The sequence below is a fragment of the Zalophus californianus genome, chromosome 6 (genome assembly GCF_009762305.2).
Source record: "Zalophus californianus isolate mZalCal1 chromosome 6, mZalCal1.pri.v2, whole genome shotgun sequence".
NCBI classification, from domain to species: Eukaryota; Metazoa; Chordata; class Mammalia; order Carnivora; family Otariidae; genus Zalophus; species Zalophus californianus.
In genome coordinates this window covers 92,134,267-92,159,108 of record NC_045600.1, presented here as the reverse complement: position 1 = coordinate 92,159,108, position 24,842 = coordinate 92,134,267, and the positions used below count along the sequence as shown (strand labels likewise).

Sequence of the window (24,842 nt, the reverse complement as noted above, 5' to 3'; positions counted from 1 at the left end):
AACCTGGAGCAGGTCCTCCGACCACCACTAGTGGAAGGAAGAAGTGGTGACATTTCACTTCCCACCTCTCCTCTCGCTGCCTCTCACTCTGCGCGATACTGATCTCATTTGTGGACTAATTCATGCCAGGTTGATGTGAGGCGAGACTGTAGCCCCTTCACCCAGGAGAGGACTGCAGCTTGACTGGGCTGCTGAAACCAGGCCTTTGCAGGAAATAGGTTCCTCCTGACTCTCCTCCCCTACATTGTAAATGCCAGGAAGAAAGGACCCACAGGGGAGTGGGTGACTCTCACAATCGTGGCTGGCCAATTCCTCACTTGCCTGAGAGTTCCCAGAGGAAATGCAAACAAATCAGACCACACTTGGCTGCTGGCCAATGAATCTTTGAACTTCTTCAATAAAAAGTCTTTAAAACTTTGGTTCTGACCCAAATCTTTTCCTGCAGCATAAAAACCGCTAGGCCTCAAGTCTCTGTGTTTAGGGAAACAGTGTGTCTGTGGCATTTGAATAAGGGTGTTTATCTCAGAGGTGGTTCCTTGAGTTCCACCAGGTTCTATAAAAAGCTCACTGTGCCTCACTTTCAGTGTTCAAACCTTCCTGAATATTTGGTGTGTTTCCCTCCACCCCTTACCTGTCGGGTGTATCTACTTGTGACTGTTCCTAACTCTGTCCTCTTTCTTGTAAGCCCCCTGTTGTGCTTTATAAAAGGGCCCAGAGGTTGCTGAATTTCCACTGAAACCAGGACAAGAGAAAAAATTCTCCAGCAGGAGGTGTTTAAAAGGTATTGGTCGGGGCACCTGGGTGGCTCAGTCGGTTAAGCATCTGCCTTCGGAACAGGTCTTGATCCCAGGGTCCTGGGATTGGGTCCCATGTCGGGCTCCCTGCTCAGCAGGGAGCCTGCTTCTCCCTCTGCCTGCCTCTCTCTCTGACAAATAAATAAATACAATCTTCTAAAAAGAGAGAGAGATTCTCCCTCTCCCTCAGCCCCTCCCCCCACTCATGTGTGCATACTCTCTCCCTCTGAAATAAATAAATAAATCTCTAAAAAATAAATAAAAGATTTGGTCACTGGTATTCACTATCCAAAGTGGTCCTGGAACTTTGACTATTACAAAAAATAAATAAATTTAAAGAATTGGTGAAATATAAGATGTCATGTAGTTCTTTTATGCTAAATTGCACATCAGGTTTTTGGGTTTTTTTTTCCCATCCCCCCTTTGTTGCTGCTTACTTCCACAGCAGGTAACACAGCAGGTACCTGCCCTCCAAAGCCAAATCTCCTGCCCTTATAAACAGATGTCTGAGGAGGAGGGAGAACCAGGTCTTCCAGATCTAGACATTCCTCTTAGCCCCACGCATCCTCCAAATCAATACCCTTACTGCCGCCACTTCCGTACCTTCCTAGAAATGATACTGAGTCCACTTGGAGCCTTAGAGAGGAAGTCTGGAGGAAGTGAGCTGCCAGCAAACCACTAAGCAGTGATTTCTTAACCTACTCTAGCACTAATTTGCCTACACAACATGGACACTCAAACAGCAGCCGAACCCTCCCCAGTGTGCACCCTGAATACTGCGCTTGAACCTCCTCAACCTGAAATCTGCCTGTGCCAAACCCATAGCACATCTGGGAATCAAAGGCATCAAGAAAGTTCCCCAGAGAATCCCAAGTAGCTGGAAAAGGAGAGCAGGAGAGGATTCCAGACTCAAGGAAAGAAGAATCACAGATCGTACCCTAGGAATACTTTTTAAGAACACTGGAGTGTTAGCAATAATTGTTAACCCATTTCCGTAATTATGCCCTTAATTAACACCTTCATAGAGTCGGGCCCAAACTGTTCATTTTCACCTGAATGACTTTTAGTGACAATTGATACGAACCAACTCCATTTCGGAATTAATTTTCTTTTATGGCACATTTCCAGATGTGTCATAGGACATTAGGTGTTATAAAATAGTGTTTTCTGTTATTCTTAGAGTGTCAGTATAAATTTATATGTACTTAAATGTACTGGGTCTAGTATTTTAGGGCAGCACCAAATCATTTATAATGAGGTACGTCACTAACTAGAGAAAAAGAGGTTCTAAAGAGGTCTGCTGCTCGCTTCCCTATTAGGCATCCTTTCTTTTTGGACTGGTGGCAACACACATCATCTCCTCCCCCACCAAACAGATTCACTTTAGCCACCCATAAAACAATCTCAATCTCATAGTCTATCATAATGTTTGTGGATTAAATGTGATACTTGACCTCATTTTGTTTAATTTTCATGTTTTTCTTGCCATTATATTTATCTATTTACATAGAAACTTCTAAAATTGGCCAGAACTCTGATGGAGCACACAAACTATGAGAGCAGATGAAATAACATATTCACAGATTATTTATGATGTTGTAACCTTCTAAAGTGCTGTGAAGTCAACCCCTCATATAAAAATAATATTACTGGTGCTAGTATTTATGGCAAGTCATAAATGAATGTGTTGGATGCCTGTTTTGGCTAATGGCAGCTTTTAAGGCTTTGGAAGAGTCCTTCACTGTAGCCACTTTGTTTGACATTATTTTTTCCTCTGGGGAATTTCTGGGTGGCTATTTAAGAGGAGGCTGACCCTGGAGGGAGGTGGCCAGGGCTGCATATAAGGGGGTGTGGTCACTGTCACTTGCCTGGGTAAAGAGTCATTTCTTAGGTTGTAGCATGTCCCATCTTGGGCTGCCTTGACTCTCACACATTGCTGATGGGAATGTAAAATGGTGTGGCCACTGTGGTAAACTGTGGTAGTTCCTCAAAAAGTTCAACATGGAGTTACCATATGACCCAGCAATCCCACTCCTAGATATATACCCAAGAGAACTGAAAACATATTATCATAAAAATCTGTACACTAATGTTCACAGTAGCACTCATAACAGCCAAAATGTGGGGTGCCTCGTTGGCTCAGTCAGTTAAGTTCAGGTCGTGATCTCAGGGTCGTGAGATTGAGCCCTGAGACGGGCTCTGTGCTGGACGTGGAGCCTGCTTAAGAGTCTTTCTCTTCCTCTCCCTCTGCCCCTCCCCACCCCCTACTCATGCCCGCTCTCTCTCAAAAAAATAAAAATTAAAATAAAATAAAAAAAATAAAACATAATTGCCAAAAAGTAGAAGCAATCCAAAAGTCCATAAATGGAAGGGGATAAACAAAATGTGGTATATCCATACAAAGGAATACTATCTGACCATAAAAAGGAAGGAAGTATTGTTAAATGCTACAGTATGAACGAACCTTGATTACATTATGCTAAGTGAAAGAAGCCAGACACAAAAGGCCACATACAGTATGATGCCATTTTTATAAGATATCCAGAAGTGGTAAATCCATAGACAAGAAAGAACATTAGTGGTTGCCAGAGGCTGGGGAGAGGGGAAATTGGGAGAGCTAATAGACACAGGGTTTCCTTTTGGGTTGATGGAAATTATATAGTGATGATGACTGTACAACATAGTTAATAGACCAAAAAACACTGAATTGTACACCTTAAAATGATGGGTTTTATGTTATGTGAATTATATCTCAATTAAAAACTGCCAAAATCAAAGGAATATATTATAGTCTTCACAGAATAATATCAACAATTTCAAACTTAATAACTACAAAATGCAATTCTGAAGATGACTGCAGGCAATTTTAAGAAAAAAATTAATAAGATATATCTTCTAATGCATTCTTCAGAAAAACACCTCTGTTTTTTGGACAGAATAGGTGCTGAAGTTTTGAGAACAGAAATTGCTAAGAAATGTGAATATATTACAAGAAAAATAATTCTGCTTATGTTATTTTTTAAAATGATCATATAATCAATATAAAGACATTAACTTTTGCTTTAATGTAAATAGTTGTTTTCCAAAAATTTTTTGGAAACAGCTTTTTAATTATCTATTATATTAATCCACCAATATAATAAGCCAATTTGTTGACCAATGAGTATTTCAAAAATTTTATAATTTAAATTATATATAAAGCACTCATTCACTTTCAAAAGTATCTCAGTTTCCACTATAAATTACATGATCACCCTTCTTTGAAAGAAATACACTTCACACCCTTACTGGGGAGAAGGTCCCTTCCGAACAGCTTGTGGGAGGGCTCCTGCAGACATCTGTGTCCCCACCCTCACTGTACTTTGCCATCCGGATAGTTCCCCCAAATCAAGAACTCCCCAAGGGCCAGGACCCGATCTCATTCCCCAGGACCTAGCATCATGACTGACCTATAAAAGGTGCTCAAATGATGAAAGAAAAGAAGTAAGGGAAGGAGGAAAGATGATCACCTTTTGTCAACTCCATGCTCTGTTCCTGCATCCCAATCCTCCAGGACTCCTGCCCCCTGTGTTCTAGCATGGGGTCTGGGGAGAACTAGGGGAAGCCTGGCATGAGGACCAGGCTTGCCCCCTCTCCTCTCTGGGCTTCTGCAACTGGCAGCCACACTTTTCTGGACCAGTTAGTAACACCTCACACTGGGCCTCAGTCACCTGGCCCATCCCCGGGCCCCCTACTCACACCCCCTGAACTCTGGCCCTACAGCCCTGCCTGGGCTTGCTCCTAGCACTCCAGTCAGGAATGGGTGGTCTGATGATTCTACACTATGCTAGACTGGCTGAGAAACTATATACCCAGAGGTACCTCCTTGAAAGTTGATGTGCTAGGGTGGGGGGGGGAGTACCTGGATGGTTCAGTCCGACTGTTGATTTTGGCTCAAGTCATGATCTCAGGGTCATGAGATCAAGCCCCAAGTGGGGCTCCACGTTGCATGGAGCCTGCTTACGATTCTCTCTCTCTCCCTCTACTGCTCCCTACTGCTGGCATGCACATGCGCACTCTCTCTAAAAGAAATAAAAAATGATGTGGCTGAAATAATTCATTAATTTAAAAAAGATCTTTCACATATACAAATAAAATGGTTAATAGTGTTAAACATGTTTATTTCATTAAATAACTCTGTATGTACCTGCGTGTGTATATGCATGCTGGATTAACCTGCTTATCACTCATTTTTGGTGATGATTGTTTTCCAATACAAAACAATAAAAACAGTGAATCATCAATCATCAGTGTTAACTTGTTGAAAATATTTTTCAATTAAATACAATAATCACAGCATTATTTAATTTCCTGACCCAACTGCCAGATTAAAATAAAAACAAATTACTGTCATTTCTCAGTTTTCTTTAGACTAGCTGGACTTCCAGCATTCAGAGTGGCTTCAAATCTGTAAGTAACCAAGAAAAGAAAAAAACAAAATAGGTCTCTCTCCAGTCAGAAAAGAAAATCCCCCGTCAGTCTGCTCACAGAAGTTATGGCACCCTCCAACTGGCAGAACTCCCAAAGGGCCAGTTGCTCCTCACCAAAGCCACAAGGTGGGGAAGAAGAAAAGGAAAAAGGAAATAAGAAAACAGGCAGAGGACATTCAAGGACAAACATAAAATCCCTGAAGTCCTAACTCTACTACTAGGTATCTGTGTGACCTCAGGCAAGTCACTTAAGCTCCCCGAGCCTCAGTTTCTTCATCAATAAAATAGGAAAACACAGGCATTTGGGAGATTAAGCACATAATAGTGTTTCTATGAACACAGAAACTTCAGGAACAGTTTCTGACCCAGTGGCACTCAATAAATGTTACCTTGTTATGATGGCAAATCACTTTTCCTTGGAGGCCTTTTGGATTTAACTAGGGGTAGACAGTCACTGTGGACAGGAGATAAGTCAGATGAAGAGGTAAGGCGGAGAGCTCCTCGCAGTCTACAAGTTGGGAAGCCCCTAACGAGAAGGAGGTTGATATAAACTAATTACATATTACTTAACACAGGACAAATAGGCTTCATTTTGAGTGGTAACTCAGATTACCTACTATTGAAGAAACGGATGCCTGAAGGGCTACGGTAGGAAGGATTCTGAAGCTGAGGCTTGAGTCCAGAGGCAGGAGGGATGTGATAGATGGCATTGTCTGTCCTGATCTTAGAAACGAGATGGCAAGTGCCATTCCTGATCTGTGCACAAAGGACCCACCTGCAATGACTTTGTACAATAGAACTTCAATAGAAACTCAGACAAATAATAGTACTTCTTAAACCAAGAAATAATTTAGTTGAGAATCACTTCATTAAAAAAATACACACACACATACATACATACATCTAACAAAGAAAAATGCCAGTACTGAGAAGATACATGGCATTACAGTGACAACTCTTGACAACTCTTGACTTTATTGACTTAGGCCCTTGAAATCAAAGGAAGAGGTTGGGAGGCAACTCTGTTGGAGAGCCCATGAGCTGACATTTTCATTTACAAGTTCAATGTCCACAGAAGTAAATTTTATTTAAGAAACAACAACCCTCCTCCCCTGCCCACCCTCCCCCAAAAACCCTACTATTATGCACAGACAAATCAGCAGTTCAAAGTCCACAGTATTCTCCCACAAAGAACATTCCCAAATACGGCTCCCAGTGCTGGGGAGAGCTCAGCTCAGGCTGGCCTACCACAGAGCTCTTAGCCTAGGGCTGTTCCAGACAGAGGCCAAGGCTTGTGCCCTCCTGGCCTGTCTGGCACTGTCTGTCCACACAAGTCTTCAGAGGCTTCACACTGATGGGAAGATTCCAGAAGTCCTATTCTATTCCATTGTGCTTTCTTAACCAGAGCTTAACTGCCACAATAAGGGGCTCTTCCTTTCAATGCTAATTTCATCCCCTAATTGTAGGTACAGTACCTTTTTTTTTTTAAGATTTTATTTATTTGAGAGAGGGGGAGGGGCAGAGAATGGAGAGGGACAAGCAGACTCTGCACTGAGTGTGGAGCCCGACACGAGACTCGATCTTACGACCCTGAGATCATGACCTGAGCCAAAACCAAGAGTCAAATGCTCAACCAACTGAGCCACACAAGAGCCCCAGTACAATATTTTTAATAAACCTGGCCTAACCTACAACATACAGAGGAGTGTTCCAGTTCTATGTCCACACAGAGTAAAATGTGCCTCTTCCTCCCAAATTCTATACTGAATGAATTTGATCAAGTGACTCAGGAATTCCTAGAATAGGATAGGAATGTGTCCTTCATGAAATTAAAACCTAGTAATTAGGGTACTACCTCTTCTGACCAAGCGTAAAAAGGACTAGATTTACCCTCCTGCCTTAAACAACTGGGAAACTTGGAGAGATTACATGAAATCATGATCTTTAGACATTGAAAAACAACCAGCGCAGGACTCTTGATTGCCCTGAAAGGGAAACAAAAACCAAGGCAAACCTTGTGATTGTCCCAGCTGACTGCCTGGAAGAAGGTTCCAGGGCACAGGATCAGGAAGGAAAAATCTGAAGAGATCAGGGAGGCCAGGATGGCTACAATTTGGGATGGAATAGTTTGTTTCCACCAGCCAAAGTGCCCTCATGAGATAGAGGTAGCATCCTTTTTTTAAAATTTTTATTGTTATGTTAATCACCATACATTACATCATTAGTTTTTGATGTAGTGTTCCATGATTCATTGTTTGTGCATAACACCCAGTGCTCCATGCAGAACATGCCCTCTAATACCCATCACCAGGCTAACCCATCCCCCCACACCCCCTCCCCTCTAGAACCCTGTTTCTTTTTCAGAGTCCATCGTCTCTCATGGTTCGTCTCCCCCTCTGATTCCCCCCCTTCATTCTTCCCCTCCTGCTATCTTTTTTTTTCCTTAACATATATCGCATTATTTGTTTCAGAGGTACAGATCTGTGATTCAACGGTCTTGCACAATTCACAGCACTCACCATAGCACATACCCTCCCCAATGTCTATCCCCCAGCCACCCCATCCCTCCCACCCCCCACCACTCCAGCAACCCTCAGTTTGTTTCCTGAGATTAAGAATTCCTCATATCAGTGAGGTCATATGATACATGTCTTTCTCTGATTGACTTATTTCACTCAGCATAACACCCTCCAGTTCCATCCACGTCGTTGCAAATGGCAAGATCTTATTCCTTTTGATGGCTGCATAATATTCCATTGTATATATATACCACATCTTCTTTATCCATTCATCTGTCGACGGACATCTTGGCTCTTTCCACAGTTTGGCTATTGTGGACATTGCTGCTATAAACATTGGGGTGCACGTACCCCTTCAGATCCCTACATTTGTATCTTTGGGGTAAATACCCAGTAGTGCAATTGCTGGATCCTATGGTAGCTCTATTTTCAACTGTTTGAGGAACCTCCATACTGTTTTCCAGAGTGGTTGCACCAGCTTGCATTCCCACCAACAGTGTAGGAGGGTTCCCCCTTCTCCGCATCCCTGCCAACATCTGTTGTTTCCTGACTTAATTTTAGCCATTCTGACTGGTGTGAGGTGGTATCTCATTGAGGTTTTGATTTGGATTTCCCTGATGCCGAGCGATGTTGAGCACTTTTTCATGTGTCTGTTGGCCATTTGGATGTCTTCTTTGGAAAAATGTCTGTTCATGTCTTCTGCCCATTTCTTGATTGGATTATTTGTTCTTTGGGTGTTGAGTTTGATAAGTTCTCTATAGATTTTGGATACTAGCCCTTTATCTGATAGGTCATTTGCAAATATTTTCTCCCATTCTGTCGGTTGTCTTTTGGTTTTGTGGACTGTTTCTTTTGCTGTGCAAAAGCTTTTTATCTTGACGAAGTCCCAATAGTTCATTTTTGCCCTTGCTTCCCTTGCCTTTGGCGATGTTTCTAGGAAGAAGTTGCTGTGGCTGAGGTCGAAGAGGTTGCTGCCTGAGTTCTCCTTTCGGATTTTGATGGACTCCTGTCTCACGTTTAGGTCTTTCAACCATTTTGAGTCTATTTTTGTGTGTGGTGTAAGGAAAGGGTCCAGTTTCATTCTTCTGCATGTGGCTGTCCAATTTTCCCAACACCATTTGTTGAAGAGACTGTCTTTTTTCCATTGGACATCCCTTCCTGCTTTGTAGGAAGATTAGTTAACCATAGAGTTGAGGGTCCATTTCTGGGCTCTTGATTCTGTTCCATTGATCTATGTGTCTGATTTTGTGCCAGTACCATACTGTCTTGATGATGACTGCTTTGTAATAGAGCTGGAAGTCCGGAATTGTGATGCCGCCAGCTTTGCTTTTCTTTTTCAACATTCCTCTGGCTATTCGGGGTATTTCCTGGTTCCATACAAATTTTAGGATTATTTGTTCCATTTCTTTGAAAAAAGTGGGTGGTATTTTGATGGGAATTGCACTGAATGTGTGGATTGCTCTAGGTAGCATTGACATCTTCACAATATTTGTTCTTCCAATCCATGAACATGGAATGTTTTTCCATTTCTTTGTGTCTTCCTCAATTTCTTTCCTGAGTATTTTATAGTTTTCTGAGGACAGATCCTTTGCCTCTTTGGTTAGATTTATTCCTAGGTATCTTATGGTTTTGGGTGCAATTGTAAACGGGATCGACTCCTTAATTTCCCTTTCTTCTGTCTTGTTGTTGGTGTGTAGGAATGCCACTGATTGCTGTGCATTGATTTTATCTCTGCCACTTTACTGAATTCCTGTATGAGTTCTAGCAGTTTTGGGGTGGAGTCTTTTGGGTTTTCCACATAAAGTATCATATCATCTGCAAAGAGTGGGAGTTTAACTTCCTTGCCGATTTGGATGCCTTTGATTTCTTTTTGTTGTCTGATTGCTGTGGCTAGGACTTCTAATACTATGTTGAATAGCAGTGGTGATAGTGGACATCCCTGCCACGTTCGTGATCTCAGGGGGAAAGCTCTCAGTTTTTTCCCATTGATATGATATTTGCTGTAGGTTTTTCATAGATGGCTTTTATGATATTGAGGTATGTACCCTCTATCCCTATACCCTGAAGAGTTTTGATCAAGAAAGAATGCTGTATTTGGTCAAATGCTTTTTCTGCATCTATTGAGAGGATCATATGATTCTTGTTCTTTCTTTTGTTAATGTATTGTATCACGTTGATTGATTTGCGGATGTTGAACCAAACTTGCAGCCCAGGGATAAATCCCACTTGGTCATGGTGAATAATCCTTTTAATGTACTGTTGGATCTTATTGGCTAGTATTTTGGCGAGAATTTTTGCATCCATGTTCATCAAGGATATTGGTCTGTAATTCTCCTTTTTGATGGGGTCTTTGGTTTTGGGGATCAAGGTAATGGTGGCCTCATAAAACAAGTTTGGAAGTTTTCCTTCCATTTCTATTTTTTGGAACAGTTTCAGAAGAATAGGTATTAATTCTTCTTTAAATGTTTGGTAGCATTCCCCTGGGAAGCCATCTGGCCCTGGGCTTTTGTTTGTTGGGAGGTTTTTGGTGACTGCTTCAATTTCCTTAGTGGTTATAGGTCTGTTCAGGTTTTCTATTTCTTCCTGGTTCAGTTTTGGTAGTTGATACATCTCTAGGAATGCATCCATTTCTTCCAGGTTATCTTATTTGCTGGCATAGAGTTGTTCATATGTTCTTATAATTGTTTGTATTTCTTTGGTGTTGGTTGTGATCTCTCCTCTTTCATTCATGATTTTGTTGATTTGGGTCATTTCTCTTTTCTTTTTGTTAAGTCTGGCCAGGGTTTATCAATCTTGTTAATTCTTTCAAAGAACCAGCTCCTTGTTTCGTTGATCTGTTCTACTGTTCTTTTAGATTCTATTTCATTGATTTCTGCTCTGATCTTTATGATTTCTCTTCTCCTGCTGGGTTTAGGCTTTACTTGCTGTTTTTTCTCTAGCTTCCTTAGGTGTAGGGTTAGGTTGTGTATTTGAGACCTTTCTTGTTTCTTGAGAAAGGCTTGTATTGCTATATACTCTCCTCTTAGGACTGCCTTTGCTGTGTCCCAAAGATTTTGAACAGTTGTGTTTTCATTTTCATTGGTTTCCATGAATTTTTTTAATTCTTCTTTAATTTCCTGGTTGACCCATTCATTCTTTAGTAGGATGCTCTTTAGCCTCCATGTATTTGAGTTCTTTCCAACTTTCCTCTTGTGATTGAGTTCTAGTTTCAAAGCACTGTGGTCTGAAAACATGCAGGGAATAATCCCAATCTTTTGGTACTGGTTGAGACCTGATTTGTGACCTAGGATGTGATCTATTCTGGAGAATGTTCCATGGGCACTAGAGAAGAATGTGTATTCCGTTGCTTTGGGATGGAATGTTCTAAATATGTCTGTGAAGTCCATTTGGTCCAGTGTGTCATTTAAAGTCTTTATTTCCTTGTTGATCTTTTGCTTAGATGATCTGTCCATTTCAGTGAGGGGGGTGTTAAAGTCCCCCACTATTTAGAGGTAGTATCTTCAGAAGAGTGTTGCCTTAATGGCCAAACCCTAAAGACTGCTCTGGACTCAGCCTAAGAAAACTTAAAGGTAGGTGTTGAAAGGATCAAACTGATTCCAAGTAAGTTAACTGCACCAGAACAAACTCCAATTCTCTCTGAATTGCCATTAAAGTTTAAGAATAATGGATTTAATATCAGGATTAGAGCAAGGAAGGGACAGAATAACCACTGATTGTTTTTTCTAGATTTGATCTTTATAGGGCTATAATGTACTTTTAGTCTAATATACCTAAAATACTATTTCAATATCCTTAATATAAAAATTATTTTACCTTTGCACTGTCTTTGAAATCCAATGTTTATACTTCAAACACATCTCCACTTTATACTTCAAACACATCTCAATTCTGACTGGCCACCTTTCAAAAACTGCCAAATGAAGAGGTATACAGGGCAAGGTCCGAAAGGGTCCTGAGCATGGGAACTTCTGTCCCCATGGAACTGGGGTGCATCACCAATGTGGGAAGTTCATCAATCCTATTCCAGAATTTTTATATAGAGAGCTTAATCTCCAACCACCCTGCCCCTCCCTTTTCCCTTCCCAGAGGTAGGTGAGCAGGGCTGGAAGTTCCATCCCTCTATTCAGTCTTTCTGGTGACCAACCCCATCCTGAGGGTCTTAGACACCACTCTAAGTCACTTCATTAGCATAAAATCAGGTCTGCTCAAAACGGTTCCTTATGAATAAGAAAACATCCTTATCACTTCTGAAGATGAAGACTGGTCTAATATTTGGGTCCAAATCATTTTATTTTTCCCACAGCTCACAATAACTCTTCTACTTAACCCCAGCTACTATTAATCAGTCAACTAAGATGAAAAAATAAATTCTTAACCTTGATCTATCAAGTCTTATACCTTGATCATCAGTGGGGACCGGCTTGTTCCACTCACTGGTTTTGCCCTTAACTTCATTAAATTATATAGTGGCAATTCAGACCAAACCCTTCCCCTCAGAATATATCACATCTCACCTCTGTTACTTTCTACTTGTCACACAATATAAGGGATGAAGATGTGCAAACAGATTTCCAAGTACTTTTCCCTCACTGAAATACAAAAAATCTCTGGGGTCTAGTCTCTGCCCACTTGGCACATGTCCTGCCAGACCACATCAGGGAATAATTTCCTAAAGTCAGCTGTTTAGTGGCATTGACAATATGTTCTGGGGAATGAAAAGCACTCATCCACTTAGGAAAATAGTTTAAAATAACTAAAGGAAATTGATTCCTTTCTTGGAAAGAAGCCCACAATCTAGCTACAACCACTTAAAAGAACTCACTATATTTTCAGCATTACAGATGCTCCAGGAAACTCATGCTGTTTGACATCATCCATCTTTTCTCCCTGACCAGGTCCATCTTCCCTGTATCCAGGCCACAGTCTTTAAGTTCTCAGGGTTCTCTGGACCCATCTTTTGGGTACCTTCCCATCTTGGATCCAGGCACCTACCATGAAGTTTCCCAGGTGAGGCATATGAAAACACATTTCCTTTTTTTTTTTTTTTAAAGACTTTATTTATTTATTTGACAGAGAGAGACAGCGAGAGCAGGAACACAAGCAGGGGGAGTGGGAGAGGGAGAAGCAGGCCTCCCACTGAGCAGGGAGCCCGATGTGGGACTCGATCCCAGGACCCCGGGATCATGACCTGAGCCGAAGGCAGACGCTTAACGACTGAGCCACCCAGGCGCCCCACATTTCCTTTTAAGTAATTCTGTTTCCGGCTGCTTATTCAGAAGGCCTGTTCTTCCCCAACCTTCCTGATGCTGTCGGCCTTGTTAATGTATAGTTGTCCCTCCCATTATCACAGTGCTCACCCTTCTAAAGAAACAGGCAATGCTAACTTAGCTGGTAAATCTGCCTTATCATATTCATTGGCTACCTATCTTTAGCTTCACTGATCAAATATCCACTGCTTTCTGTCCTAGAACAAGTTCTTTTATATCAATACAACTTCATGGACATCTGCCATAATGCAGAGAAGTCCTCCTCCAAGTCATAATATCTGTAATCACACTGTTTTTGCAGAGATTTCTTAAATGGCATGGCGCCTTCTCATAGGACTTAGCTTTCAGGCCGGTAAAGGTCCCATCAAGCACTCATGCTTCCTCTCTCCCACAAGGCAGAAATTGGCACAAGCTGGTTTCTCCAGAACCCCTTTCTGCTGACTTCTATCTATAAAGTACATCATATCACTTTTCTTTACTTCTCGGAGAGCCATGGTATTGCTAAATTCAATCCCTGGATATTACCTGGTCTCAGACTACTTATTTTGAGGGGACAGGTATTTTTAGTCATTCATTCAGTAAGCTGAGCCCCTATTACTGAGTGCCTATTATGTATTAGACAAAGGGAACATAAACTATACACATGGTCCTTAACCATATAAAGTTCATAGTCTCATTATGCACACACATAAACAAGCAACTTTCATACAATCATTAATCCTGGCCCATTTGGCAGCAGCACACCCACCCCCTCCCTTCAAGAGCCCCTTCTTTTCAATTACTGCAGTAGGTGTGGTGCATTTAAATCTCCTTTACCTTCAGTGTCCCAAAGATGGGGCTGCAAGTCTCAGAATTTGTCTGCCATACACTATAGCCAATAGTAGGCATAAATAGGTGAGATTTAATGCCACATTTGATCTAGCTCTGTGTTTAGGAACTTTACATGCAGAGATGGCCAGAAGACTCAGAGTCTTTGATCACTAAGTCACCATCTGACTTACTGTGTTTCTTGCATCTCTGGTGGCTGTAAGGAGAGGGCATCACAGAAACACAACACTGCTTTGAAAGCTGTGGTCAGGCTAGAATGAATGCAGGCGACATGGACACGCACCTGAGGATCAATCCACATTCTAACCTGTCTGAAGCCCACAAAATTCTCTTTGAACATCACACAGACACAGCAATATCTTTACTTTTAACCAATTAGATCACATTCTTTGGGACTATAATGAGTAAATTACTCTTTTCATCCCATTCCAGTTGCTTCTGTTCTTTTTCACTAACCCTATCAAATTACTGAATAGGATTTACTTATTACTCAGCTATTTAGATAATAAAAAATACACAGACCAAAGAACGGTATAGATCATTTTATATTTATTACATCTTTAACTGAATTTTTTCCAATTACAGAATTCAACTCCAAAATAAGGTAATTAATGCCTATTAGGCTGTCATTCTCACTTGCATTTTTCCCTCCTAAAATTTTAACAGAGCAAAACACCTTAAAGACATGTGAATAGGTTCAGTGCACTTTCAGTGGCTCACAATCATGAGACAAAGACCACATTTATCCATAAAAAAGAAGACAAAGAGCTCAATATTTTATAATATTACTGACATGAAATAAAAGGAAAAAATGCAACACTGCATTTTCAGCACAACTGTTTTGGTAGAGGCTAGTAGGTTACTGTTTAAAATAATGCCCCTCTGCAGAGAACATGCTGTGCTTGGCATGCTTGGCACACTGGCACTTGGTTAACTGCTCAGTTTCCATCTGCAGCGTTTTCAGGACGCTTACTTGAGGCCCACTTTCCCCTGAGCCTGATCTGCCCGCCTCCACAGGGACTACTCTGGTGGGAGCCTGATCCTTCTTCATTCACCTGCTCCTAAAGCTTTGCTGTCTGCCCTGTATCCGCCGCCCCCTGCCCCGATTCACCCTTGCCGCATTCTCACACAGCTGAGCATCTCCACCATAGCTCTTACTCCAGATGCTGCCCCTTCACGTGATCATCTACCCACAAAAATCATTCTCCCTACTTTATAGTCATAGCTCCGGCAATGCGAAAAAGGTTGGTGATGCCTGATTTAGAATTTAAAACATTGAATTAATTTAGGCAGAATATATACTGCTCTGAAGTTCTTTACTATTTACTCTTTCCTACTGTTTTTAAAACCACAAAAATATAAACACTGTAAACATTCTACTAATCATTTCAGTGGAACCTCTGTCGCCCTACTTTCCATTTAGTGAGTTCAGAAAGAACAAAAGTGGCACTAAGTTCCCTTTGGCAGGCCAAAATGATGCCCCCCGCCCCGACCTACCATTACACGTGTCCCACCCTTAGACAGCTCTGTTGGCCAAGCCACGTCTTTCATGACAACTGCTGCTGCCACTCATGAACAGCCCTGCAGCCAAGCAGCACCATAGTTCACTGTAATCTCTCCCAGGTGGTTGTCCGTCTGCTTGCTGGGCACCTTACACCCACTGCTCCGTACTCAACCCAGCCTTGCTGATCATGTAAGTACACAGGAGGACAGAAAAAAATGAGAGCACCTCCTTTGCCATATACTGCATTCCCCTAAAAGTGAGAGGGTACGTCCTATTTCTTTGTCAGAGTAAGAGCAGAATCAGGGGGGTTTTGTTGACAGAGGTAGAAATAAAAAAGAAGCTGATAAGTCTAGCCACCAGTGTCTGCTACACCCGAGAGAGAGCTCAGTCCCTTCACTATGACACTGCTGAGAACCTGAAGATGAATCTGATCTTCTACTCAAAAGGAGAAACCTAGGCAGGAAATTCCAGTCACTTACCATTGCTCTTGTAGCAAGGTTTTACTGCATGTTTTTAAAAGCATAAAATTAACAAGGTGTTACCTTTTTAAAAATGAACGACTTTAAAATTAATTTTTAAAAATAGTGCTTTAGTTTTTAGGGAGGAAAATACTAGACATGAAAAACTAATGAAATCTCAGCTCCGGGGAATCCCCTTAGTATCTTCATCAGCTATGATTAGTGAGATAATTTAAACCAGAATTCAACACCTGGGTGGCAAACAGTACCAATTAACCAGAGAAGTAACTGCAATGACTTAAAACTATATTACCAGAACAGTCTCCATGGTGAAGTGTCAGAAAAAGTGAAATAATGAATATTTTCCACAGCACCATAAGATTTTATAAAATACTTACTATTTCAGTTTTTAACTTTAATGTACAATCTCAAGATTGTGGCCCATCATTCATATTAGGCTTAACCTCTTTTACTGACAAGAGTTCTGACAGAGGCCATAAAAGCAAAACTGCAACATAAAAATGAGATATTTTGCTGAAGAACCTCTATGGTATACTTAAGCAGTCACTGCTTTGGTTGTATCCACTGAGTCCTAGTGGATTCAAAAGCCAGGGAAGATAAGATGGCTTTGCCATTTATACTCACAAAATTTAGTTTGTCAAAAGGACCTAAATGGACCTAAATGGTAACTAAGATATTCACCATAACTAAAAAGTCCTTTTATATCTGTGTGCTCATTATAGGTTGTGTTTCCACATGACAATATTTTATAAATGGCTCTGGGTTTTTAAAATAAGAATAGTGATTCACTTTGAATTTTGAAAATAAATGCAAGTGGGAAAACAAATTTGTAGCCAAATTATCTACAAGCATGTGTAACCAGTTATCTACAATAAAAACTTTATCACAGATTGAATCCCCCCAATATCCAGCATGCTCATGGATCTCCTGAACTGTTAGTGTGTGCTGTGCCAACTTAGTTCAATACTGATCTAAGCAAAACATAATTGAAAGTAATGACTTGCCTATCAAAAAGCTCACACTGCATTCCAAAGCCAAATATGAATTAGGTCTGGGATTACCAATGCCATGTCTGTCTCCCCTCCATTAATGCAGAGAACTGAGACTTCGCTTTACTACAAATCAGCTAGCACTAGAGTAAATCTGCTATAAAATTATTTATAACAAAATAAATATTTTCAGTCCCTCTACACTAAGTGACATATAAATCATTAGCAGTTTATAACATTAGTTTAGGTCACTTTTTGGGGGACCCAAATGTACTGTACAATCCTGAGTAAAAGGTTAAGGATACAGTTCCTTGGGGATCTTTCTTGATCAGGATTCATAAAGAAAACACATAGAACCACAGCTTATAATAATCCCCATTTTCATTAGAAGTACCAAGAGTTTTTACTTTGGTAAATAAGTTTATCTATGTAAACCATTTATTCTGATGGAGTAAAATATAAGCAGAGCTTCTGCTAGGATCCCTCCATCACCTTTTGACACTGATACAGTAAACAGTCAGGAAGAGTAGAGCAGGAGGATCTGAACCACAGGGCTAATACATCACCATGAACTCGAAAATGCAGCAAGCAGGGGATGGATGGCAGTAGCTGACAGGCCAAAAGCCCTTCATTGCCTACAACAAAGCAAAAATTAAAAATTCTTTAAGACAAAAGGACTTAGACATTTCTCCAAAGAAAATATACAAATGGCCAACACGCCCGTGAAAAGATATTCAACATCACTGATCAGTAAGGAAATGCAAGTTAAATCCACAATGAATTCCTAGTCATATATATAAGATATACATGTATCTCATACACACACACACACACACACTCACGTGTATGTATAACAACAGTTGGTGAGGATGTGGAGAAATTGGAACCTCTGTGCACTGCCAGTGGGAATGTAAATGGTACAGATGCTGTGGAATATTATATGGCAGTTTCTTCAAAAATTAAATATAGAATTACATAACCAAAAGAACTGAAAGCAGGGACTTCAACACAGATTATCTGTACACTCACACTCACAGCGGCATCATTCCTAACAGATAAAAGGGGGAGGCAACCCAAGTGTCCATCAATGGATAAACAAAATGTGGTACATTCATACAATGAACAGTGAAATTCAGGCTTAAAAAGGAAAGAAATTTTGACACATGCTACATGAATGAACCTTGAAAACATTAGGCTAAGTGAAATAAGCCAGTCACAAAAGGAAAAATATTGCATGATTCCGCTTATATGAGACACCTAAAGTGGTTGAATTCATAGAGACAGAAATGACAATGGTGGTCACCAGGAGGTAGAGAGGGAGGGGAATGACGAGATAGTGTTTAAAGGGCACAGAGTTTTAGCTAAAGAGGAGAAAAAAGTTCTTGAAGTGGTGGCGGCAATGGCTGTACAATTAAGGATGTCCTTAATGTCAATGAACTGTACACTTAAAATTGGTCAAAATGGAAACTTCTGTTATGTATATTTTACCATACAAAAAAATTATTTAATAATGTCTGAACAACACACTCATTTGAAAGGTACTCATAACAGGAAATACAGCTCTAAGAAATCCGATACTCATGAAAATTGATTTGTGTTCTGTGAGCAAGCCCCTATAAACACAAGATTGCCTTTTTGTAACTCTACAAACCTATAATTTCGACAACATGAAGTCTTAGTTTCTGTTGCAGGGTCTTTAGGGCAGAAGGCAGAGCAGCTTGAGATTCTGACACTTTTATATTTTGCTTCACATCATTTGCGAAGGACAACCAGAGTTTGCCAAAGTTTTCAGTTGAGATTTTTAATGGTCTGAAAATAATTTTTAAAATTAGATTTATGTCCAAAAGAATGAAATTAATTCTAAACAAACAAACAAATACATTTCAAATGACTCATGGAAATAGAACATAATCATTGTAAATCTGGGTCCCGCAAAATTCATGTTTTTAAATTAACTATGATTAGAATGCTTACCATCATCCTCCAAACTGATGAAAATACTTTTGAAAAAAGATGTTATTAAAGTGTAAATGTCTTTTCAATAAATCACTCAGTTCTCTCTTTGTCTGAGTATTAGTCATTTCAGTAAAATTTTACCAAGTAATTTCATGAATCATTCAAATATAAAACTTTCTTTCATGTATACTTTGGATTTGGGGATAAGACGACACTATCAACATCATGTATAAAAGTATGAATATAAAGATCTAGCACCTTATGTAAATTAGACCAAGGAAAGGACTTTAACAAATGCATTTTTGAAAATGGTTCATGAATCAGGTAGTGAACACTGGGTCTCTGGGGATAGAATTATAAGGAACTTTTATATTTTACTTATATTTTCTATGCATTTGAATTTTTATAATAATTATGCACTTATTTTATAATTAGGAAAAATATTTTTTAAAGATACATAGGATTTTATTAATACACACAGAAGAACTGTTTATTGCATATATCGCGCTTCTTCAGGTCACTAATGCTCACCACAGGATATACCTTTACAGTCTAAGTTTTTAGAAGGCTGGATTCTATCTTATAACAGCACCACAGGCAGAAATACATTCTTTGACAGAGTGAGAGACATGTTCTTACTAAAAGATTTTAAAGAGTAGGCAAAAATTACAGCAGTGTAACGCAAATGAATGTGTGAAGGTTAAAAAAATTTTATAGATATTCACTGGCATTCTGCATTCTTGGTTCAGGCAGCCTTCATTTTAAAAAATGTTTTAATACAGTACAATATATCCATAAAACTAAATGAGAGCAGAAGAGTGAAGACATTGTCTTCAATTATTCTGGTAACACTGCATAGTGTCTAGTATAAAGCTAAATACTGACTGTAACTCTAATAAAAGTTTAATAACCTTGAGTAATTTTCTTACAGATCTCAACTTAATAAACAGATTTTATGAAATAATTAATCAAATAAATGAAATATAAATGAGAGAAACTTTAAAAGCTTTTAAAAAAAAAGCCAGGCAGAATCTCTGAAGTTATTTCAGCTTAAACATTACACTTTAATATTACTTTCTCTCAGAGGTTTTCCAAGATTACTAATCAACCCCAACCTAAATCAGGTCCCATATTGTAATTGCTCTTTGTACCATTTACTTTCTCTTCACAGCACAATTCAAAATTATACATAAATTCATGTGATTGTTCAATGTCTCTTACCTAGCCTGAACATTCCCTAAAGGTAGGGACTGTATCTAGTTTTGAATCTGGATACTCCCCAGCACCTAACACAGTGTTTCTGTCCAGAGAAAAGGCCTAATAAATATTTGCTGAATGAATGAATAACTTGAATTAACTTTCCAGAAAATATTTACCTAATGAAATCTAATAGTGATAAGTTTACAGAAAATTCAAGCTGAACAGAATGAGTATCCATCATCTGATAATTTATAAAACCAGAAAGATTCCCTTCTGTAAAAGGTTTCTCCACCTGCACGCTATATTGAAAGGTTTTGATGCTTTCTGCTTCTATTATAGGCAAGCGGCATCCAGGTTGCTCAGTGATCTGTAAATAAAAGTAATAAAAGTACTGAAGAAGGATCAATACAGACTATCATATGAATACCAATTTTCTATTTTATTGAAGTGGTACAAAAACACACTATTGTAAGATGTTAAAAACAAACCACATTATGAAAATGACAACTTTACTTGAGAAAAATTCACTAGCACAGATAATTAAGAAATAGTATACAGGTAAGTTATATAACAAATTACAGTGAAAATATCTGTAAAATTTAGCAACAACAATATGAAAATTATTTAACTTGTATCCTTTGGTTCTCAATCCTGGCTAGCACCAGATGTTTAAAGCTAGGAGAGCTGGGGTGCCTCGGTGGCTCAGTCTGCCTGAGGCGTCTGCCTCCGGCTCAGGTCATGATCCCAGGGTCCTGGGATCAAGCCTGGAGTCGGGCTCCCTGCTCAGCAGGGAGTCTACTTCTCTCTCTCTCCCTCTACCCCTCCCCCTGCTTGTGCTCTCTCCCTCTCTCTCAGATAAATAAAACCTTAAAAAAATTAAATTTACAAAAAAAAAAGCTACGGGAGTTAAAAAAAAAAGTACACACACACAGACACACACGTGCCTTCCCTTTTCAATCTACACCCTTACTCAAGCTATGGGGGTAGAGCCCAAGCAATAGGACTGGATTTTGTTTTGTTTTTAAAAATTCCTTAATTTTTTATTCCTGGTATCACTACCACAATTTACAGGGCAATATAGCTGATGTAATGAAAAGAAAAAGACAAAGACAAAGCTACAACAGATGAAAGACCTCAGGAATGTAAAAAGTAACTGCACTTTTTGCAAACAGTGGCCATGACAGTCCTGAACAAGAAGGGTTTCCTGTTTAAGCTGCAGTAACTTTTCTGACTATGGATCATCATTTCTTCTGTGGCAGATTTTTACAGTTCCTCTAATGCAGTTGGAACAACTGTCTCAAAGTAACCTGCAGCTTTCCTGACAACTCCTCGCTCTCTCTCCTGCTAAGAACTGTAGCCCTTTTCTTCTGAATTTTTTTTAGAACCTTCTGCTACCATATCCACCACTTCCACCACCAGATCCATAACCACCACCATAGGGACTGCCCAGCTGCTTCCACCAAAACTGCCCCCCTTCGTGGGTCCATAATTTGGTTGCTGTTGTCCACTATAATTTCCAAAATCATTATAGTTCCCACCACCACCAGTTACCACCTCCAAAATTTCCTCCTTCATTGTAACCATCATACCCTCCACCACCACCGCCATATCCACCTCCTTGGTTTCCATATCCTGGTCCACCACCACCATCGCCTCCTCTACTGCTATAACCAGGACCACCACCGTAGTTGCCACCATCACCTCCAAATCCATTATATCCACCCTGAGCCCCTCCATAACTACCTCTGCTGCCACCACCTCCACCACCATAGCCGCCTCTTCCACCAAAGTTTCCACCACGGCCAAAGTTACCACCACCTCCAAAGTTTCCTCCACGACCCATGAAGTTGCCAGATCCACCTCCACGACCTCTTTGTGATCGAGCTGACTACACTTCTTGTGTAGAAAGGCCTTTTTCACTTCACAATTATGCCCATTAATAGTGTGGTATTTCTGAACAATTTTATCAACTGTATCATGATCATCAAAAGTTACAAAAGCAAATCCTCTCTTTTTTCCACTCTGCCTGTCTTCCATAACTTCTATGGTTTCAATGTTGCCATAGTTTGCAAAGTAGTCTCTCAAATTATATTCTTCTGTATCTTCTTTAATACCAACAAAAATGTTCTTCACTGTGAGATGCACAACAGGCTTTACAGAATCCTCTCTAGAAATGGCTCTCTTTGGTTCCACTACAAGCCCATCAACCCTGTGTGGTCGGGTGCACATTGCTGCATCCACCTCTTCAACACAAGAGTAAGTCACAAAACCAAAACCCCTGGAACGTTTTGTTTGGGGGGGTCTCTCATCACCACACAATCTGTAAGTGTACCCCATTTTTCAAAATGTTCTCTTCAACTGTCATCTGTAGTTTCAAAGCTCAAACCACCAATAATGGTTTTCTCAACTGCTCTGGTTCCTTTGCATCATGGCCCCCTCCTCCTGGTGCCAGTAGCAACGGCCAGAGCTGGGCTGGGGGCGACCGGGCGGCGGTTTTACCTCCATTTTGAGACCGGACTCTATTTTATTTTTTTTTAAGTTCCACTGGTGATCTTAATGCCCATCTAGAGTCAGGAACTTCTGCCCTGGTCAGTGGTTCTGGCAATATTCCATTCAACACATTTTCGCCCACAGAAGAAATTGGGTCAGCCTTGTGGAATAACTGATCTACTGGTCAAATCTCATTATAACTCCACCAAGGACATCCATACAAGAATGTAATTAAACATATTTCCAGAAATCACAATGGCAATCTCTTAGAGCTAGAGAAGAAATACAATTGATGCCCAAGCACTCCATATAGAATAAATCAATGAAAGAAAAAGGCAGCAGACAGTATATACATTTATCCTTCAATATTCCTACTCCTTGACGTTCTGCTTTGTTAAACTGAGAACTTTGTCTCAGTGTTTATAACAAGAATGAATGAGACACTTAAAGAGTGCAAAAAACCATAAAATACACACTGAAAATAAAACACGATAACACTTACCATGTGCCAGGTACTGCTGTAAGCATTTTACAGATATTAACTCATTTTCTCCTCACAGTAACAGGCAGATGCTATTAATATCTTCATTTTAAATGTGAGGAAACTCAAAGTTACATAACCTGACCATGGAACACAGCTAATAAGTAGCAGAAGCAAGATTCAAAGCCAAGCATTCTGAGTCAAGAGCCTACCTTTTTAACTACTGTGCTCTATCAATACTTGCTTTATATTTATGGCCTTCCTCAATACAGTTGGAAAATCTTTATGTTTCCTTGTCTCTTTTGAATAATTCATCCCTACTCAAAATAATAAAAAAAAAAAAACTGTCACACCTTTGGGGTTTTTTTTACTAAAGAAAAAAGGATGTGGAAGAAATTTATAAACCATCAGAAGATGGAACAACAGAAACACTAAGCAAGCAATGTCTATTTAAGGCAGAAATAATGAACCATTCATTGTCTTACCTTGAAATTTTCTGCTGGAGCAATTTCTAAGTCAGCACTTTCCAATTCCAAACCACTCTTATTAGAAACTGACCAGACCATGAATAAACAATCATCTTTCCAAATTTTGAAAGAAGACAATGATATGGTTTCATTATGACAGACCTCCACAAGATCTGAATGCATGTGTTCAGAAGTTTCTTCCAGCAAAGAAGCAGCTAAAGAGGTTTCATTAGCAACTGAGAGTGCAGTGGACTGAGAAGGCTGAAAACCTTCCATGCTGTTATCAGTAAACAAAGAAGGTGATGAAGACAGCTTGCAACTGGAGAGTTTCTCAACTGAGGGCAGCTCTGTGAGTGACTCAGAATCCAAAAGTCCAGAGTTGAGAGAAAGTTTATTTAATTCTTTGTCTCCTCTATCCTGCAAAGTATCCAAATAATAATCATCTTCATATGTTGCATTTGATGAAGAACTAAAGTGAAAACAGGTCCTATTATGAGCACTGGTTGTTTCTCCACTTTTGGTTTCCTTGATTTTTGATTTCCTTCTGAATTTGTGAGATACGGTATCTGCCTTTCCCAGCTGCAAAAATAAAACATAACGATAATTCTACCAGTCATGAGTTTTAAACCTTTTTCTATAATTTCAAATAAGCATTTTACTAACTTGTTAAAGTCTATCTATAGAGAATAGATTAACAAAAAAATCAGAGATGAATAAAATGTTAAGCCCTAAAATTCTGACAGCTACCTCATTTTGAACTATTAGCTAAATCTTCTCATTAAAAACACATAAAATAAAAAAAAAAAGTCAAAAAGTCATTTGTGAACAATTCCAAAAACTTATTCAATTTCAGAATGCTAGAGTACAGAATTGCACAAATTAAAAAGAGTGAGGGGCACCTGGGTGGCTCAGTTGGTTGGGCGTCTGACTCTTGATTTTGGCTCAGGTTATAATCTTGGGGTCATGGAATTGAGCCCCACCTCAGCTCTGTGCTGAGCACAGAGTCTGCTTGAGAGTCTCTACCCCTCTCACTATCCCTCTCCCACTGCTTGTGTGCACTCTCTCTAAAAAAATAAAAATAGGGCGCCTGGGTGTCTCAGCTGATTAATCCTTCAGCTCAGGTCATGATTCCAGATTCCTGGGATCAAGCCCATCGGGCTCCCTGCTCAGTGGGGAGCCTGGCTCTCCCACTCCCTTACCTGCCACTCTCCCTGCTTGTACTCTCTCCCTGCCAAATAAATAAATAAAATCTTTTAAAAAAAATAAAAAGCAGTAAAATTTTAAAAATACAAAATAAAATAAGATAAAATAAAAACAGTGAGAAACCTAGCCATTTTTTGAGTTTCCAGAGTTGTCCTATAGAAGAGAAGATACCTTCAAACACAGGGATGGCTCAAAC

At 39.8% G+C, this 24,842-nt stretch overlaps 1 protein-coding gene and 1 pseudogene across 5 annotated transcripts in view; both read right to left on the bottom strand.

Moving 5' to 3' along the window:
- Nucleotides 1–17,289: 17,289 nt before the first annotated feature.
- AP4E1 (adaptor related protein complex 4 subunit epsilon 1) overlaps nt 17,290–24,842 on the bottom strand; it is a 119,859-nt gene continuing 112,306 nt past the window's right edge. For 4 of the 5 annotated variants that reach the window (XM_027570763.2, XM_027570762.2, XM_027570764.2 and 1 more), the window contains 4 exons: nt 23,462–24,022; nt 20,182–20,372; nt 18,501–18,658; nt 17,290–17,484 (listed from right to left, as the gene is read on the bottom strand). In XM_027570763.2, the coding sequence (XP_027426564.1) occupies nt 17,324–17,484; nt 18,501–18,658; nt 20,182–20,372; nt 23,462–24,022 (1,071 nt within the window). In that variant the 3' untranslated portion in view covers nt 17,290–17,323. Of the gene's footprint in view, nt 17,485–18,500; nt 18,659–20,181; nt 20,373–23,461; nt 24,023–24,842 lie in introns of those variants that run through there. The other variant, XM_027570766.2, reaches the window with a different exon arrangement.
- On the bottom strand, nt 20,850–23,452 carry LOC113909505 (annotated as a pseudogene).